Source organism: Syngnathus scovelli, chromosome 10 (genome assembly GCF_024217435.2).
Source record: "Syngnathus scovelli strain Florida chromosome 10, RoL_Ssco_1.2, whole genome shotgun sequence".
Classification (NCBI taxonomy): domain Eukaryota; kingdom Metazoa; phylum Chordata; class Actinopteri; order Syngnathiformes; family Syngnathidae; genus Syngnathus; species Syngnathus scovelli.
Genome location: NC_090856.1, coordinates 12,018,356 through 12,031,828, shown reverse-complemented (window position 1 = coordinate 12,031,828; position 13,473 = coordinate 12,018,356). Strand labels below are relative to the sequence as shown.

Below are 13,473 nucleotides of genomic sequence, written 5' to 3'. Positions count from 1 at the left end.
CCTGCCATTGCCACTCCTAAGAATACGAGTGTGAGGCGTTGTGATTTAGCTTCTTTATTTTTGCATAGGCAAACATACTCAAAGAAAGGAATCCATCAGCATCGGCCAAATGCGAGAACTGTACATGTTGGGATGATGTCACTTCCTCATTTTACGATTGACGTGGCATGCAAATAAGGGTTGAAATGAAACGTTTTGCATTTGCTTTTTGTTTTTTAAGGAAAGAGTGGCGAACATGCACACGTGAAGCATGTTGCTGCCACACTAAGTTTCAAGATGGAATGTGTTAAGTCATAACGTTGAGGAATGTGTGTGAATTCCACATTAAGCAAAACAAACAGAAGCAATTTCTTCCACCTGGCGGATGCGGAGTCCATTCGAAATTTTGAATCCGTTTTAGCGCTTGGCCTTGTTGTAATGCTAGTTACAGAGAGAGTAAATTTGATTCCTCAGTAAAAGACTGCTATCGACTTAAGCGGAAGTCAAACTTATTCCATTTGAACATGATGACTTACCACCAAAAAGTGAACATTGCAATCTCACATTCAAGAGTAAAGCGGATGGTGTTGTTTTGCAACGGTGAGAAGCCGCTAGCTTGGCTTTTTGATTGCGTTGCTATTGTGCGGCCTGAAAAAGGACCCAAACAGATGGGCGGGCGCACGGGCGGGCAGTCTTCCAAAAACAATCCAAATGGAAACACAATGAAAACCAACTGAAATCACATTTTGTTGTTTGCAAAACACCAAAAAGTTTAGCGTAATAGACGTGTTAGCTTTCCATGCTAGTCACATGGAAACAATGCCAAGTGCAGTCGTCACACTCAATCCAGCAAATTGTATCGTTTCCATGTTTGCAAAAGCACATGTATCGTGGCCCGCTGCCTAAAATGATACCGCAAGACACAAATGACATTTTGTTGAAGAACAAGAAGAATGAATGCTAAATGCTCAAGCTATTCATTCAGCTTGTAACAGCGACAACAAAACCCACAGCCTTTGCATTGTTTTCCTTCTGCGTGGCAGCTTCCCTTCTTCCTACCTTCACAAAATGTGATTTTCAAGTTTGATGTCAAGATGGCATCGCACGCGTGGAAAGCAAAGAACATTCGGCTAAATGAACACAATGGTCACCTATGGTTTGAGAGGGGGCGACAAAAAAAAAAGCCCTTTGAGGGAATCAAAACTTGAACGAAAATGTCCTCGTGATACAATTTGCATGGCTTTGGTCTTTTTTGCTCTCACATTTCACTCGCTCATTTTTGTTCGTTTGCAAACAGAAAGTTTATCCTCCTGGCAGAGGCTAGCTTTAGCAACTTAAGCATTACGATCATGCGCATGTGGCCACTGGTAGGTTAAACATTTCATATACATTCAAAGTATTTAGACACGTGTGTGTTTCATCACTGGATAAACCTAATAAGTGCACATGCAAATTAATAAAAAACAAACGGCCAATCGGAGGTCAGGCCAGCCCAAGCTATCATTCACCGCTTCGCTTAGCTATAGCGTAGCAGCAGTAGCAGCACACTTTTCCCTCACCGCCCCTTGTTGTCTGTGTCGAGTGGAACTAAATTGTCAGCTCTCAATTAAGCGCTGTAGCGCTAGAGTAAAGATGAGCTGATTTCAAAGTGAGTAGACCTTCCACGGCTGCCCGTCCAATAAAGTCAAGCGTCAACGGCGAAAGGTTCCTTTTATGCGCGAGGCCAGCTTCGCTTTGCATCCGTTAAGCGTTCCAGATGTTGCGGTAGCACCGAAAATAACAAAGGGCAGCGTCCAGATGACAAGTTGACAAGAATTTCCACCAGAAATCCAAAAGGCTTCTTCACTGCTTTCAAATCTGGTTGGTTGGCTGATTTTTGTCTTTCAGTTGGTCAACTGACTGATTACTTATTTAGTCTGTATTGGATTGGTTGCTTGGTTGATTAGTCTGCTCACTGGCTGGTTGGTCAATTGGTCAGTCAGACTGTCATGTGATTGTCTGGTCAGTTGAACAATCAACTGGTCAGTTGATGAGTCAAGTCGTTGGATGACTGGTTAATTGGTCAGTATTTTGGGCTGATGATCTCTGAACAATTTATGGCTATTTTGTTTTTAAAAAGTATTAGCAGTGTTTAATAATTGGCAAAGTGATTAATATGTGTAACATAAATATAGAGGTGCTTTGTTGGATTAAAAATATGTAAATAATTTTTTGTATTTGAAAAAATACTTGCCTATTTAACCTTTATTGTATCCGTAATTTCTTTTGATCGCCCCGTCTCAGGGTGTTTTCACACCTGGACCCTTTTAAAAGAACCAAAGTCAGGCCTCTTTAAGTGGACCAAAAAGTGGACCAAGAGGAAACAAACTCAGTTCTTTTTGTGTTCACATTGTGAGTGTATTTCAAAGAGGACCGAGTTCTCTTTCTGGTTCAGTTCAGCCTTGATGGAGCCTCAGTCCTTTTTCTGTTCACACTAGGTCCTCTAGAGCTCTCACACTCCCACTGCACTGCATTCTGGGTAGTTTTTGATATCCCCTGACTCCCTACTTCTTCGCATTTTATCTCAAGTAGTTAAATACTTTAGAAAATTCTTGAAATACTTTCGCATTACGGTGGGTCGTAGATAGTTGTGATTTAATGCTGTCGTCGTTCCAAATTTCCAAAAGACATTCCGTTTCGTCTTCTCCCCAAACTATGCCGCGCCCAGGTGCCGTGGCAGAACTTTGAACGGCACATGCTTCTCTACGTTTACTATTAGAACCACGGTCATGACCATGAGTTCTCCCTGCTGCCTCTGGGAAGAGGTTTCGCAGCATCCGCTGCAGGTCCACCAGGTTCTGCAACAGCTTTTTCCCTGCTGTCATCAGACTGTTGAACACTATAACTGTTGAGCTCTAAACTGGACTCTGCATCACACATTCACAGAACTGTACGAACTGTATGACACTACGGACCTCTATCTTGCACTATCTCGCACTACCAACTTTACTGAACTTGTATAAACCCTTTAAATAGAAGTTTAATACATGGTTTAGCATTCCTCTGCACACTCTTAAATACTGTTTTGCCTACTTGCACTATTGCATAATTATCACTGCTGCACTTTATACTTATTTTTAATATATATATATATATAGTATATGTATATATTTTTTTATAGGATATGTTACTACTATTCAGCTGCAATATCACTACTTTGTTGTAAGCCGTATGCAACGAAATTTCGTTTTGTATGCACCATGTGCAAACAAAATGACAATAAAGTTTGTCTAAGAAGACTTGCTGCTGCCATACTTTGGATTCTCTGTTCTCTAGTTTTGTTTTTGCGCCTGCAGTCATGTGACCAATCTACGGCAAGCCAAGGATGTTACAATACAGTGCAAAAAGGCGAAGTGAACCCAGTGCGCTTTGTGTTCACAATGCACAGATTAGGTGAACCGTACCGTTGACTTTTTAGCGAACCGTACTGAGACCACCTCCTGAGGTGGTCTCAGTACGGTTCGGTTTAAAGGGGTCTGAGTACGGTTGGCGTGTTCACATATGCACAAAAAATGCTGAGCCATCGATCTGAGTTCGTTTAGAGGGCTTAAAGGGACCAAGTGTGAAAACACCCTCAGTTATCATCAAAAAAGATGCAGAGCCAATCAGTGAAGGAGAAAGAGATCAAGAAAAATAGACAAGAGAAAGGACGCAGTCGAAAGTGATTATCAAAAGGTGATCAATGTTGAAGGACATTCTTATAGTAACCAAGTGGTGACATATTGCCAAGAAGGCGACACTCTAAACTGCGGGATGCTTGTATACATTGGGCAATATGTTCTTATTACTTTTGCAGGTCAAGCGTCAACCAGCTAGTTAGCTACAGCTAGCCGCGCTCATAGCCTGCTAGCTGGCTAATGGAGGGAGCCGTGTTAAAGGCGCGAAGCACCATCCAAAGAATTTGGATTACAGAGGGTTGATGCTTGTCGCTGGAATACTTTTGCTTCACTGGAGCACCACGTCACCGTCGTCATGGTCCCTGCTGCGGGTCTTCTGAACTGTGAGTACATCGATTAATTCCTTTGGTGAGGACGCCACCTACTGGACGGGTTGCAATCAGGCCTGCGACGTTTTTCTTTTTAGAGTGTAAATTGGAGGCTGTGCTTGGGGAAACAAATTACCGTATTTAATCACAGTTTTTTTCATAGTTTGGCCGGGGGTGCGACGTATATGTAAACTTATTAACACATTATTACATAACCTCACATGTTATTTTCACACTAAACTGCATGAGGGCGCTCTAGGCCTGTGGAATAATTGGAACTGCAACTGACAATGAGTCTGACGTAAGCCACGAACAAGAGGAAGTGCTGCATCTTGTACTTCCGGGGTTAGTGGGGTTGTTTATAAGTGACACCAAAGACGAAGATTTCGTTGAATTTAATGATTTGGAGTGACGCGGATGGTTCGATAAACTAGTTAGCATGCTATTCTTGCTATACTTATTTGAATAACTCTTAATATTATGTCAGGCACGTTCTCATTTCCCCGTTCATGTGTTTAGGTAACGTTAGCATACCGTACAGTTCAGCTTGTTGCTTATTCATGTCTGTTCTTGTTGGATTTTGTCAAATAAATTTCCCCCAAGAATGCGATTTATACTCCAGTGCAATTTATATATGTCTTTTTCGTCTTTATTATGTATCTTATGGCTGGTGCGACTTATACTCTGCACGACTTATAATCCGGAAAATACAGTAGAAGGGGCTTCGAATAAGTTGCTTTTACAAATGGGAGTCAAATTACGTACATCTTTAAAAGGCAGCTATCTTGAATGTCGGATCACTTGATTGTATTGTCTCTTAAATCTTAATCCCAGTTTATCATGAAAACCATTTTGATGTTTGATATTTTGTCTATTAGCTCTCAAATTACAGGAAAAAAGTTTTCTACATGTGGTAATTGGGGCAGTTTTACTTCAACGGGGATCAGATTGGCTACAGTTGCTAAATTACTGAGGTCATCAGTTGGTTGACTTGTAGGGTGGTCAATCATTGGTTGGTTAGTTAATTAGTCGACTCGTTGGCTGCTTGTGCAATGGTTGTCATTGATTTGTCAGTGCGTCTGTTGGTTGTTTTGTAGGTTAGTCATTTCTTTGATCGGTTACTTGATTAGCCCACTGGTTGATTGCTCAGTTGGTTAGTCAATTGATTAGCTGGTGGGTAGGTTGATCAATATTGGGTTAGTTGCTTCTAGTTAGTTGCTGTTGGTTGGCTGTTTGGGCAATTGATTGGTTAGTCGATTGGCTGGGGGACTAGTCAATTGCTTCATTTGTCAATCGGTCAATTGATTTGCTGTTTGGTTGGTTAGCCGATAACTCATTGGTTGTTTTCTTTTTGTAGAATAGTCAATTGATTGGTTGGCAGATCACTTAAGTAGGTGGTTGATCGGTCAGTTTTTTTTTGTGGGGAGGGGGGTTGATTTTTGTGTCTCTGGTGGCTGTCCCCCACGTGGTTATTGGTGCCATAGCAAGCATGTACGATGAATGAGCATAATAAGCAGGAGTTCACCTGTGTTGTTGACAGCCGACGCACCTTGCTGCCATGCAACTCGGCTCCTCTTGCTGCTGCTAAAGGCAATGGGCACTGATGGCAAGTGCGAGGACACGCAAAGCTTTTTGCTAGTTTGCGTTCGCCACCGACTTGCAAAGTTTTCTATTCCTCCATACTGATTTCCATTAGCCAATCCATGGTGTTTAGAGCAGGACGTTAGCAATGCCTTCAAATGTTTTAGTTGAACACTTTGGTGTTTAAAGATGCAAAGTTTCAGTCTCTTTTGTTTCCTTTGTGCTTTTTGCAGTCAACTTCAAGTGGGAGTCTATCGTATAGCCCTTGAAGCACGGACGCACGCTCGCAAGAGTTTTCCTTTCCTCAAAGTGATGTGATATGATAGTTGTCCGCTTCTTGATAGCGAGCGGAAACAGGCGCTAAGAAATACCTTGAAAAGTTTCTTTTACTGGGCTGAAGTGTCCTTTGACTTTTTCAAGGCAGATGAAAGTGAAAAAAAAGATTTCATGTGCTCTACATATTGCAGATTTCGTCGCTAGTGGATGTGGAAGGTATGCTCAGTGATCAACTTGCTTTGAATACGTCCAAGCGACCCTTTGTCGACCCGCAAGGCGACGTAGCGTCAAGCAATCTGGCATGCAACATTTTTGTTTGCTTTTCTTGCAGCGGTACCGGGAGATGTTTTTCCTACATTTGCAAAATGTGTCATTCTTCTTCTTGTTGTTGAACCAAAGGAAGGCAAGGCACATTCTGTGGTTTCGGACATATCGTGCAAAACAGACTTTCAAAACGGTCTGGCGAGCAGGGCTGGAGGGATGGCAAGGAATCCCGGTGGAAGTCTTGGGCTGGGCAAAAGAGAGAGAGAGAGAACGAGAGAGAGCGCGAGAGAGAGAGATAGCACATTCCCCATTGCTTGTACAGGCCATGGCTCCAAATCCTTTTCACACGTTGGCCTCTTCTTGACACCGAGGCTTCGTCGCAGTGACGCAAGAGTGAGTGAGTCGCATTGCTATTCAGCATTTGGACAGCGCCCAGCCAAAAATCGCATCTCCCAATGAGATCGTCCTTCATCGGCATCCTTCTTCACCGCCTAAGTGATGCTTGCTCGTGTCCCAAGGAGCGGCCCGCACTCGTGTCCATCAAAGCGTATTTGAGAGTGACATCGCGCTTTCACGCCCACGCTGATTGTCAATCTGAGTCGTTCTTTTCCTCCTCCTTCTTTTTGTTCTTTGAGGGGACGTTGAAGAGGGGAAGGGGAAAAAAGTGCAAGTTTGAATGAAAAGATAGTCTCGCTTTCTCTCGCTTGTCCAAGTCTTTTGTGGAATAGAGGAAAAAAAGAGCAAGGCTTATTTGCATATATGATAATAAGCAGCACCTGCAGGGAGGGGCAGGCTTAAAGGCTGGATTGACGTCCTTTGCCGGCAAATCCTTGCGGCGACCGGTCTCGAAAGCCGTTTGCAGTCCGAGCGGCCCTCAGTGGGCCCGCACCCGCACTAGGCCCAGAAACCGGATAGCGTAAATGGCCACCGAACAGAATTTTAGGCTGGGGTTAGGGGCGGTGTGAGCGCACAGAGACGAGATCACCGTGTGTTTCAGTTGCCCAGATACCAAGACTGAAACACACACACACACACACAAAATTGTGTCCCATGGCTAAACAATATCACGAGAAATCCGATCGAGTTCAACCACACACGGCACAGGGTAACAAAATAGAACACGCCGGTGCCGTGACATGCGAGTCAAATCGGTCGCAGCCAACAAACGTACGTTTAACGTGCCGCTCGATGTCCAATTCGACGCCGGGTGCCCACAGCAGATGGACTTTGTAAGACTCAATACGAGTGTGGAGCGAGGTCGGGACCAACCTGGGCTTGGTAGAGTCCACCGGGGTCTCGAGGCGCGATGCCCACAAAGGAGGAGCGAGCAGCGGGGGGCGTCCCCGGGGTTCCGGGAGCCGAGTACGCTGTTGCGATGACATCATCAGTGTACGGGCCCGGTTTACAAGTGGCAGCACAAGCAGCCGTTCTACCGAGTGGCAAAGGGTCGCTCGTTTTCACCAGACGCCGCGCTTTCCGCAAAAACAACGTAGGATGTACAAACCAGCCAATGGGGCGGGAAAATGCACACTGACCTGAAATGACGCCCAAGGAGCCAAACACTTTCAAATGTTAAAATCGGTCAACAAATGTGCAAGTTGCAACATGAAGATGTTCAAGATTGCAATTTGAGGTTTTTCGCAAGAATTTGAGTCGCTGATGCCACTGGAATGAGCTAAACGGTTTGAAATCGGAATGAATCAAATCATTCAATGAGAAGTAGAAATGTTGAATTTGGGGTTTTTGTTTGAAATTTGGGGCATATCAATTTAGGAGAATTGGAATCTGCAATTTGTGGGCTAGAAAAAGGGTCAAATGTGGTGGTTGTTTTTCCCGTCTTAAAACTTGTCAACGATTTAAACGTCAACAGGCTGAAAGGTGTGGAATGGCCGAGAACGCAAACGGAATTCTGCAAAACGAGCAGCCGCTTGGGCTCCGAAGCACTTACTGGGCGACGTGGGCGAGCTTGTGGCTGCGTCCGAGGAGGTGCCGGGGGGCTTGACGTCGGCGGGCCGGCCCAAGGGTGATGGCCCCAGGCCGGGCGCCCGCATCTGAGAGGACAGGTAGTGGCCGCTTACTTTGAGCTGGTTGCTGCCGTTATGCTGCAAACACAAACAGTGCTCAGGGCCGAGACCGAGACCGAGACCAAGACCAAGACCTGAAACCGAAATAGGCTCACCGAGCTTTGATTGGCGGGCTCACAGGCCAGGGAGACCAGATCCTTCAGTGGGTCCTGGCCTAAGTGAGGAGGGTAACGGATGGCTCCGTGCGGGAAGTAGGACGAGGAGGCAAAGTGCAAAGACGGCGACGGGTGAGGGCGGGATAGGCCTGGACCACCACACACGCGCAAACACGCGCACGGCGTCATCAGTTTGACTTTTTTTGATTTTCGGTCAAAGCTGGCTCTCTGCGTCACCGACCGCTGTGCACTGCGATGACGGGCCGATGATGCTGAGTGAAGGACCCCGGCCTGGGCGAGTCCTCTCGGGCTGAAGGACTATCCAGCTCGGCCTTCTTCACCGGAGGAGACACACCTGACACACGCATGCATTGAGCGAGGTCAAAACGATGCACACGCTCACATTCCTTTTGCTTTACCTCCTTCCATGTCGTCCGTCCAGTTTCTGGAGCTGCTGGCCGGGGAGGATGGCGAGTGGTAATATTCTCCTCCTGGACTGTTCACCTCCTCCTCCACGGAGCCTGATTTATGCCGCTTGCTCCTGCACACACCCACGGCTTTTAATTTTCGGGGCGGGGGGGTGGGGGTCGGTTAGTAGACCGTGTGCTTACCCGCCAGACGAGGTGCTGGCGAGTGAGCGGCGCATGTTGACGGGCTGGGGGATTGCCTGATTGAGATCGTAGGCCAGGTGGCCTTGAAGCTCGCCAATGGAGAAACTCGGCACCACCCCCGAGACGACGGGAGCTACAAAGGAACCCACAGACGACAGTGACCCGTCAATGTTTCATCTCACGTCGACGCGTCACCCCCCCACGACAACTCAAAACGACAACGCTGGGGTAACAACCCGCTTTTCAGGTTTGGTCGCGCGACGTTGGCAAACTGAGCCCACCCGGCCGGCACCTTGATGTCATTTTGGGTCGGTGGTGAGTGGCAAATTAGTTCACTGAATGCGGTGAGGCTGAAGGAAACGTGTACACATAAAGCGCAGGTCGCGTGAGAGCTGACTTACTTCTGGACACCCGCACCAGCTCGGTGACGTTGAAAACTCCAGAGGTCACAAAGGCGTCTCGGAACTCGGGACCGTCTGCAACATGGACCGCAGCGGGACAGTCAGCCAAGGCCACGAAAGTACGGCGCTCACGGTACACTATGCGCAGGGTTACCCGTCGCGACGCCGCGACCGTCCTCCTGATCGGACGCCGTCCGAACGGGACTGCTGCCCTCCTCGGCCTCTGCGCACACACAAGGAAAAAAGAACGTGGTGTGACGTGAGCCATAGACAACTCTATTTCTATACTGTGGCGCGTTTGGCAACAAAGCGTGTTGCGGTTAGGGACGCGACAACTGCAAGTTACGAGCGGACCTTGTAGCTCGCGCCAGGACCCATAATCAGAAAGCAGAAGCGTACTCGCCTCTGTGATGGACGTAGTAGGCCAGGTAAAGGTCGAGCTCCTTGACGGAGACGGAGATGTGCCCGGGCTGCACGCACAGCAGCGGGTTGGCACACTGGCCACCCTTGACCAGACGCTCGCCATCTGTGCTCTCCAGTGGGATCCCCTTGAACAGGATCACCATCACTAGGTCCAGCCGCCACACCTGCGGGGCCAAAAGGGGCAGCAAGCGACTCAAGCGATTACCCCCCCACCTACCCACCCCCATCTCCCCAACCTTGTCGGCCTGTCTGAGGCAGTCGATGCGTCGCATTTTGCCTTTCTGGTCGGGGTTGGACAGGACGCAGCAGGCCGCCTTCTTGCCCGTCACCGACATGGCAAAGTCCTCTCGACATTCTGGACGGATGTCTTTCCGCAGTTTGGCCAGAAGGCGACTGGCCCACTTCTGCTTCACCTGCCACCAGAACAACAGGGGCAGGACTTAAGTTAAAGTCCCAATGCTCGTCACACACATCTGGGTGTGGTGAAATTTGTCCTCTGCATTTAACCCATCCACGTGTGATCTTGATCCATCCCCTGGGGGAGAGGGGAGCAGTGAGCAGCAGCGGTGCCACGCTCAGGAATCATTTGGTGATCTCACCCGCCAATTCCAACCCTCAATGCTGAGTGCCAAGCAGGGAGGCAATGGGTCCCATTTTTATAGTCTTTGGTATGACCCGGCCAGGGTTTGAACCCACACCCTTCCAGTCTCAGGGCGGACACTCTACCACTAGGCCATTGAGCTGGTCACTTCACTGGATTTCATGCGGACGCCAGCGTACCTGACCTAAACTACGATAACTGCTCTAAGAGGCCGATGTTCACCGAAGTTCACAGCTGAGTTATTTTTTGGGCGGTGGGGCAAAATGCTTCTTGGTGCTATAACCTGGCTTATGCAACAATTTGTTTTTTTTAATAAACAATCTTATTTTTTTTGTCTTTTCTTTTCTCAATTGTATGACAAAGGGCGTCAATTGTACGTGGACTTTCAGAATCTTCTGGCGGCTCAGTCCCTCTCTTCTGTCTACAGCGGTGCTAAATTATAGGGAGCACGCAGCAGCGGCCTGCTAGTTCGATAAACAATAAAGTCCGGGCGCCCTCACGTGGACAAGATTAGCATTACACATGGCTGTCCACCACGGTGCCTGTCCCATAATCACATCATCACGTTAAAAGCTCCGCTTTTAGGAACCAAAGATCGGTCACATGCTTATTTTTGTTATATGCGCTGTTTCTGATATTTTGACCACTTTTGCTTGGCAAAGAAGGTGAAAATATTGGGAACACTTCAGTACAAACTGCTTACCTCTAAAACTTAAGCACAAAATGGTTCACATAGGTTGGAAAACGTTTTGCTCGTGTTTTGTTTTTTGGCCTGTCAGACAAAGCAAGCAATTCAAGGATGGGGGAAAACATACGTGTACTAGAAGCAGTATAACTGGTAAAATTATTTCTTTTGATATAAAAAAAATAATTCTTACTCGTTTTAAAATTGGTATTACTGACAATGAATTGAATGATTCAGATTCAGATGATGGACAGATGACAAATAAATGAATGAACAATTGGTGTATTTTACTCTTCGTTCCCGTTTAAAAACAAAACAGTAAGATTTGAAAAGTATTTGATGTGATAACTGAATGTAAAAAGGCCAAATCTGTCAGTCCCGAGTCTGCGCATACTTTTAACGCGAGCGCACCCCTGCATGTGCCCCCCCCAACGCACCTCTGCCTTCTCTCCGAGGAGCTCTTCCTTAACGGCCCGCTCTTCGTCTTTGGTCATCCTCTTCTCGTGCTTCTTGAAGTACTTCCTCTTCCTGGCCTGCAGGTTGAACCACGTGTAGGCGAAGGCGCGCACCTGCGGCAGCAGCGCCTCAATGAAGGGGTGGAACTCGTCCTGAAAACAAATGCGGGGGGAGCACAAATGACCATGCGGCTGCAAATGCACCGAGTCGCTCTCGCCGGCACGAACCGAGGCGACAAGCGCACTCGGCGTTCCCGTATGACTCGGACGTGTCTCGAAAGTGGTGATGTAAAAGAAAAGGCGAGTCATAGACGGCAAAGGGCTCTCCTTTAAGGTCCTGGTTTTGCTCCTTCGAGCAACCGACTGTACCCTTGTCTAATTTTAGAATTAGCAGCAAAACAAGATAACATCATAGTTTGAGCGCTCAAATATGCTGAAGTCAAACGGCAGCGCGACTGTGAAGGTGAGCCCCCTCAATTGAAGATGGACTCTTTCTTTTAGTGCCAGTCAAAATGAGAAACACAAAATGATACCACTTGCAAGGAGCCGCCGTAGACTACGATCGGCACCCAGACATGAAAGCGATATCGCACCCTCAGCCGCACCCTTCGACTGTTAGCAGCAAGTGGACCCATTCCACTTGAAAAAACTTTCCTCTTGACAGAGGACTTTCCTTATTACAAAACACAAACGTGAGATGAGCCGTCAAATAGGTCAGTGGTGTCTGCTGGAGAGTTCAAAGTGAGCTTTCAAATCAACACTTGGGTCACTTTACATCTTCTCGCCCATCAGCTGTCACAATAATAACTGACGCTAGGCTCTCCTGCGCTACTCCTTCTTGAATTTGCGAACCAAGGCTAGCGGTGCTCTTTGCGCAACTGCTCGCCGGGACCGGAGGCCCTCTGTCGGCCACACTTTAGTCCCTCGGCCCGCCGTGTCCGACTGCGGCCATTTTCTGCTGAGTAACATGCACGCGGACGCGCGCGCTCCGCCGCCTGAAGGAAGTTGAACTTGGCCTTGCGCCGTCCCGGCCGACCAGTCGCCCCAGGCACACGTGGGTCCGCCGGCGCCCTTGCGAGCGGCGTTTGTCTCGCCGCGTGGCGGTGAGGCGGCGATGGGGATCGGCGGGCGACACGAGCGCCAAAGCCCTCACGCCAAACTCCCTCGCGATAAGCCAACACTCCCAGTTGAGCGAGATCCGTGGCAAAATGGTGTCGTGTCCCGCAGTAAGCACCCAATGTTCCCCTTTTTGGTGGCGTTCGGACAAATTCGGCATCAACGCTAGATGCTCTAAAAGCCTGTTGAGGACAATATAACAATTTTTTACTTTAATGTCGAAGGCTAACTTCCGCCCTGTAAAGGAAGCCCTTCAGAGGCAACTCAACTCTAAGAGTTACGCTTTTCAAACGCAAAACGTTTCGTGTCGCTTTCTATTACTCATCCGAATTGTAGTTCACAGCGTGAATGTTTAAGGCGCTTGAGCGGTAATTTTCTAAAAGACGCAAGTATTCGCCAGTATCCACATGTTCTGAATTTAGCTTGAATTTTGAATGAAGTTTGGCAATGGACTCACCAACGTCATACGTCACACCGAGGCTGTTCCAGAACTAAACATGGGACATTTGGAAGAGAGAAAGGAAAAGCAGCAGCACAAGTTTTGTGCCAAATGAATTTACTCATTCGGCTCCGTGGCCTTTTCTGGGCACGCCACGTTCGGGACTCAAAACGGCAGCGAGCGGAACCGCTTTTGCTTGTTGTTGTTGCTGTTGTTGTTGTTGTTGTTGTTGTCCTACCATGTCCGAACCGAGCCGCCAGCCGAGGATGTCGAAGCCAATGTTACAGGCGGCCCATCTCCAGCCGCCTTTCCTTCTCATTCCATATTCACGGCCGACACCAGCTCCGTGCCAGCGGGGTAAAATCCAGGAGCGCAACCGTCCCGTGTCGAGCTTCGGACGGCCACCCCTCCTCCCTCCCGCTCGCTCGCTCGCCCCCTC

General features: G+C 47.8%; 1 protein-coding gene across 15 annotated transcripts in view; it reads right to left on the bottom strand.

Annotated features, from left to right (window-relative positions):
• Positions 1-13,473, bottom strand: part of nfic (nuclear factor I/C) — a 25,208-nt gene extending 11,735 nt beyond the window's left edge. For 2 of the 15 annotated variants that reach the window (XM_049730497.1, XM_049730492.1), the window contains exons 1-12: positions 13,273-13,472; positions 11,462-11,632; positions 9,975-10,151; positions 9,719-9,902; positions 9,470-9,538; positions 9,316-9,390; positions 8,915-9,047; positions 8,723-8,844; positions 8,545-8,658; positions 8,304-8,452; positions 8,073-8,226; positions 7,394-7,491 (exon numbers count right to left, since the gene is read on the bottom strand). In XM_049730497.1, the coding sequence (XP_049586454.1) occupies positions 7,394-7,491; positions 8,073-8,226; positions 8,304-8,452; positions 8,545-8,658; positions 8,723-8,844; positions 8,915-9,047; positions 9,316-9,390; positions 9,470-9,538; positions 9,719-9,902; positions 9,975-10,151; positions 11,462-11,632; positions 13,273-13,353 (1,527 nt within the window). In that variant the 5' untranslated portion in view covers positions 13,354-13,472. The other 13 variants (XM_049730482.1, XM_068652150.1, XM_049730486.1 and 10 more) reach the window with 13 other exon arrangements.